We start from the raw sequence: 5,103 nt of genomic DNA, 5'->3' as shown, positions 1-5,103 counted from the left end.
CTCCTCCTTCTGTGGGTCACTGAACCCCCGTATCTCTGTGACCCGATGCACAAAACCGGAGGGGATTTGATCAGCTCCTGCTGGTCGGGAGGTGATCCAGATGAGAGCAGAGGGAAGCAGATTCCCTCTGATCAGGTTTATCAGCAGCACCTGCACTGATGCTGATTCAGTTACATCACACACTTTAACTGTGTTCTGGAAATCTAGAAGAAAACGACACTCGTCCAACCCATCAAAAATAAGCAAAACCTTTTTTGAACTCAACATTTCTACTTCTATGGTTTCCTTAAAAAAGACATGAAGGAGATCATCAGATTCAGTTTTTGCTCCTTCATCAAGTTCAGCTCTCTGAAAGGAAGTGGAAATATAAAGTGAATGTCCTGATTTGCTTCCCCTTCAGCCCAGTCCAGAATGAACTTCTGCACAGAGACTGTTTTTCCAATGCCAGCGACTCCCTTTGTCAGCACAGTTCTGATGGATTCATCTTGTTCAGATAAAGGCTTTAGGATGTCATTGCATTTGATTGGTGTTTCCTCTGTTATTGTTCTCCTGAATGCTGCCTCAATCTGTCTCACCTCATGTTCATTATTAACTTCTCCACTGTCTCCCTCTGTGATGTAGAGCTCTGTGTAGATCTCACTCAGGAGTGTTTGGGTTCCCGGGTTTATTATCACTCCATGCAGACTCCGAAATTTCATCAGATTTAACTTGAACTTTTTCTGGATTTCATTTATAGCCACAGATTCTGGATCATGTCTGTAATATTGGGAAAGTAGGAAGATTTGGGGAGACATAGGGCTCATTTATTAGACGTTAAGATCACATTTTTTTCTGACAGGTTATCAAAGATTGTTCTTTATGATGTTCTCTCTACTGTATACTTTCTATAATGGAATCATTCTGTAGTTAATGACAGCAGAGAGTTTTATAATAACAGCATGTTACTGTCTTTTTGTTGGTTCTTACCCTGTATCTGTGATGTTCTTTTCTATTTTCTCTTCTGCCTTCAGTAGAACACTGTGAACAAAATTTGCAACTGATATAAACATAATTCATAATTTAAACATTAGAGTCTCAAATTTAAACATACTTTTATATATAAATATAAATATTATAATTAATTGCATTGTGTTTTGTATAACTGTTAAGTATGTGACTGAATATATAGTGTATCGACATATCATTTTAGTTGAAGACCTAAAAATTCTGCTTTCAAAGCTATTTAGCAGTTCTACAGTTTGAAATTCTGTTTGCACTCCCAAATATCCAAAAAACTTGTAAAAGATATTTCTAACCTGGCTAATAAAAAATACTGTTCACATCACAAATTAGCTATTTTTTTTAGCAATCAGACTGATATCAGCCAAAATGTTATCCATACTTTTCATCACTTACACCCAGTGAGACTTTCTAATAGTGTAACTCTAGAACATTTCATTTCATGACAACATTCAGAGTAAAGTTTAAGTGTTTATTGATAGAAATTCAATTAAATTTATTTGTATAGCGCTTTTATCAGTTTTCCATTGTCTCAAAGCAGCTTTACAGAAGTATGGAAACAGAAGGGAGAGAAAAAGAAATAAATATACAATAATAATAATAATAATAATAATAATAATAAGAAGAAGAAGAAGAAGAAGAAGAAGAAGAAGAAGAAAAAGAAGAAGAAGAAAAAATAAGAATAAAAATAAATAAGTGAATATATATATATATATATATATATATATATATATATATATATATATATATATACACATATCCCTATGAGTGGTATGTTTGGTCATAGCAGATAGATCTGCTACACTGCTGCTGTGTTGCTGGAGTGGAGGAGGATTAATAATGGTTACATAGATGGTGAAGCACGGCAGATAAGCTGTGACAGATGTGCTGTCAATCAGCATGGGAGGAAAAGTTTCATGGCTTAAATATGCATTTCAGTTATTAAACTCTGAGTAAAGTTTAGGCGTTTATTGATGGAAATGGGATGTTGGTAGGTTTTGTGTGGTGGAAAGATCTGCTATGCTACTACTGCTTTTGCTGCTGCTGGATGAGTGTACACACCTGTCGTACCTGATAGTGATAAACATGCTGCTGCTGCGAGGTAATCAAAAGAAACCTCCAAGCAAAATGGATGTGCATAAAAAATAAATAGAGAGAATAATTTGAGCTTGGAGGGGGCTGCATGGGTGAAAAGTTGGAAGAAGGTGGAGGTTATTAAGGTCTCAAATCCAATAGAGGGCGTCTTGGATTTGGAAGATTTAAATGAGACTGGGAACCATTGGTGTGGTGTGCTGTAGAGAAGTGGTAGATCAGTAGATAAGACATTGGACTACTGATAGGAGGGTTGTGAATTTGAATCCCAGATCCACAGAAAGCCAAAATGCTGCCCAGACATAATATCTGAATTGATTTCTAAACTGAACAAGACAGTTAAATGTGTCCATTAAAGGCAAACCCTCAGTAAAAACATGACTGTTCTACCTAGTTTAAAGCGATATATTATGCATGATACTAGTATGTAACCACTAAAATAAATACTTAACTACTTCGCTGAAATTAAAAACCGAGCCTGTTGCATCCAGTTTTAAATAAAATCAATAATACTGCTAAAACACAAACCACAAGCTATACAGTACAGTACCACAGTATAATACATACTATAATTATTAATTTTTAGCTTTATGCCAGACTATCTCTGTGACTTAGGCGGTGACCTTTACAATAAAGAGAAGTTACCTGTGCAGAAGTGAGCAGTCTCCATCTTTAAATGTCCAAGGAACGTCCATAGACCGATCACTCTTCATGGAGGTACAGCTGGGTTCTGGGTACATGCATGTCTTTCTTGTTCCGTAGACGAGAGCTAAATGACGATGCTTTCGCAGATGAGGACTTGCCCTCACAATGCCACCTACCATTCTGCTTCTCCCTAATGCAAAATGAGTCAGATTTGTGCCTGCAACTCTAGTGCTTTACTTTAAACTCAACGAAAAACAATACTATTATTTTGTTGCTGCACTAATGACTCTTACAGTACATTAGTTTTACTTGTTTACACATTATAAATAATGGACTTTTTCGTTGTTGTTTTTTTGGCCTACATATTGAATACCCCATCACAGGTCAAGCTGCTACAGTGTCTTCTTCTTCTTCTTCGTTGTCTACTTTCGGCTTTTCTCGTTAAGGGTCGCCACAACAAACTCTATCCTTGTCATCCTCTACTCTCGCACCATTTGACCTCAGGTCCTCTTTTAACAAATCCATATATCTCCTCTTTGGCGTCCCTCTTGACCTCTTACCTGGCTGTTCCACCTCCATCATCCTTCTACCAATATAACCATCTCCCTCCTCTGTACATGTCCAAACCATCTCAATCTAGCCTCTCTGTCCTTGTCCCCAAAACAGCCAACGTGAGCTGTCCCTCGGATGTGCTCGTTCCTAATCCTGTCTATCCTCGTCACTCCTACAGTGAACCTCAACATCCCTGCTACCTCCATCTCTGCGTCATGTCTTTTCTGCTTTTCCTCACTGCTACAGTCTCTAACCCATTCAGCATTACAGAACTACTCTGACGTACTTCTTTGCCACTCCTGACATCTTTATACAGTACCATAGCTCCTCTCTTGTCACCCTGTCATAGCCTTTGTCTAAATTCACAAAGACACAGTGTAGCTCCTTCTGACCATCTCTGTATTTCTCCATTAGCATTCTCAGAGCAAAAATTGCATCAGTCATGCTCTTTCTGAGCATAAAGCCATACTACTGCTCACAAATATCCACTTCTTTCTTAGCCTAGCTTCCACCATTTTTTCCCATAGATTTATTGTGTGGCTCATCAACTTCATACCTTTGTAGTTGCTACATTTCTTTACTTCATCCTTGTTCTTAATAGTTGTATGCTTTCTGTTTGGCCTTTGCCAAGTCCCTCTTCGCTTTGCGCTGTGATTTCTTGAAATCCTGTTTATTTTCTTCTGTCCAGTCCACGTCCCACTTCATTTCAGCTAGTCTCTTCCTTGAATTCTGTCCTGTACTTTCTCGGTCTATCACCATGTTACCTTATCTTCTTTTCTCCTTCCAGATTATACACCTAGCACCCTCCCACCTGTTTCCATGATCACTTCTGCTGTAGTTTTCCAGTGATCTCTAAGCTCATCCTGACCACCCTAAGCCTGTTTCAGCTTCTGTCTGAAATCCTCACAGTATTCTTCCATTTTAACTTTAACTACTTGGTCTTCATTTTTATCTTTCCTATCCTCTTCTTCCTGACCACCAGTGACATCTAACACATCACCATATCTGCCTGGCTACACTCTCTCCTACCACCACCTTGCAGTCATTAAACTCTCAGGTTGCCTCATCTACATAGAATGTAGTCTATCTGCATACTCCTACATTCACTCTTATATGTATGTTTCTCTCTCTTCTGGAAATAAGTGTTAACTACAGCAATTTACATCCGCTTAGCAAAGTCCACCACCATCTGTCCTTCTAGGTTCCTTTAGTTAACATCAAACCTACCCATCAACTCCTCATTAACTCTGTTCCCCTCACTAACATGCCACTTGAAGTCTGCTCCAATCACCACTCTCTCCATCTCCATCTGGGAATACTCTCCATCACCTCATCTAACTCATTCCAGAATCTTTCCTTCTCTTCTACCTCACAGCCTACTTGTGGAGCATAACCACTGACAACATTCAACATTACCCCTTCAATTGGTAACTTCAAACTGATTACCCTGTCTGACACTCTTTTTACCTCTAAAACATTCCTCAAAAACTTATCCTTTAGGATCACTCCTACCCCATGTCTCTTCATATCCACACCATAACACAGACATAATACAAACAGTCTTTTTATAAACTCCAATACTGCATACTTTGCTTCCCTTTCACTGTGGTCTCCTGCACTCATAGTATATCCTACCTTCCTTCTCTCCATCATGTCTAAGAGTCTCTATTCTCAGACCTATAGTCCTGCATTTTTCCTCTTCTCTCCCTGTCCCCCAACCCTTCTCCATCCTCTCCTTCGTCAACCAACAGTAGTCCAATTTCTGCCAGCAACCTGTACATCAACAGTGCTGGTAGCGTTCGTTGTTAACCTGGG

The 5,103-nt window shown here is 38.8% G+C and overlaps 1 protein-coding gene across 1 annotated transcript; it reads right to left on the bottom strand.

The window, feature by feature from the left end:
- Positions 1-275: 275 nt before the first annotated feature.
- LOC132858741 (NACHT, LRR and PYD domains-containing protein 12-like) lies at positions 276-2,915 on the bottom strand. The gene is made up of 3 exons (XM_060889203.1): positions 2,737-2,915; positions 967-1,017; positions 276-756 (listed from the first exon to the last, which is right to left on the bottom strand). Exons 1-3 carry the CDS (start codon positions 2,913-2,915, stop codon positions 276-278), a joined length of 711 nt encoding a protein of 236 aa, XP_060745186.1.
- Between the last annotated feature and the right edge of the window lie 2,188 nt (positions 2,916-5,103).

Source organism: Tachysurus vachellii, chromosome 16 (genome assembly GCF_030014155.1).
Source record: "Tachysurus vachellii isolate PV-2020 chromosome 16, HZAU_Pvac_v1, whole genome shotgun sequence".
Classification (NCBI taxonomy): domain Eukaryota; kingdom Metazoa; phylum Chordata; class Actinopteri; order Siluriformes; family Bagridae; genus Tachysurus; species Tachysurus vachellii.
This window is presented reverse-complemented; position numbering and strand designations above follow the sequence as displayed.

Bases quoted from the DNA above. Each gene is read 5' to 3' on its own strand.
- LOC132858741 (XM_060889203.1), bottom strand. From the start codon at position 2,915: ATGGTAGGTGGCATTGTGAGGGCAAGTCCTCATCTGCGAAAGCATCGT. The intron at 1,018-2,736 runs GTAACTTCTCTT...TTTTGTTCACAG, and splicing joins GACTGCTCACTTCTGCACAG to TGTTCTACTGAAGGCAGAAG. The intron at 757-966 runs GTAAGAACCAAC...CCAATATTACAG, and splicing joins AAGAACATCACAGATACAGG to ACATGATCCAGAATCTGTGG.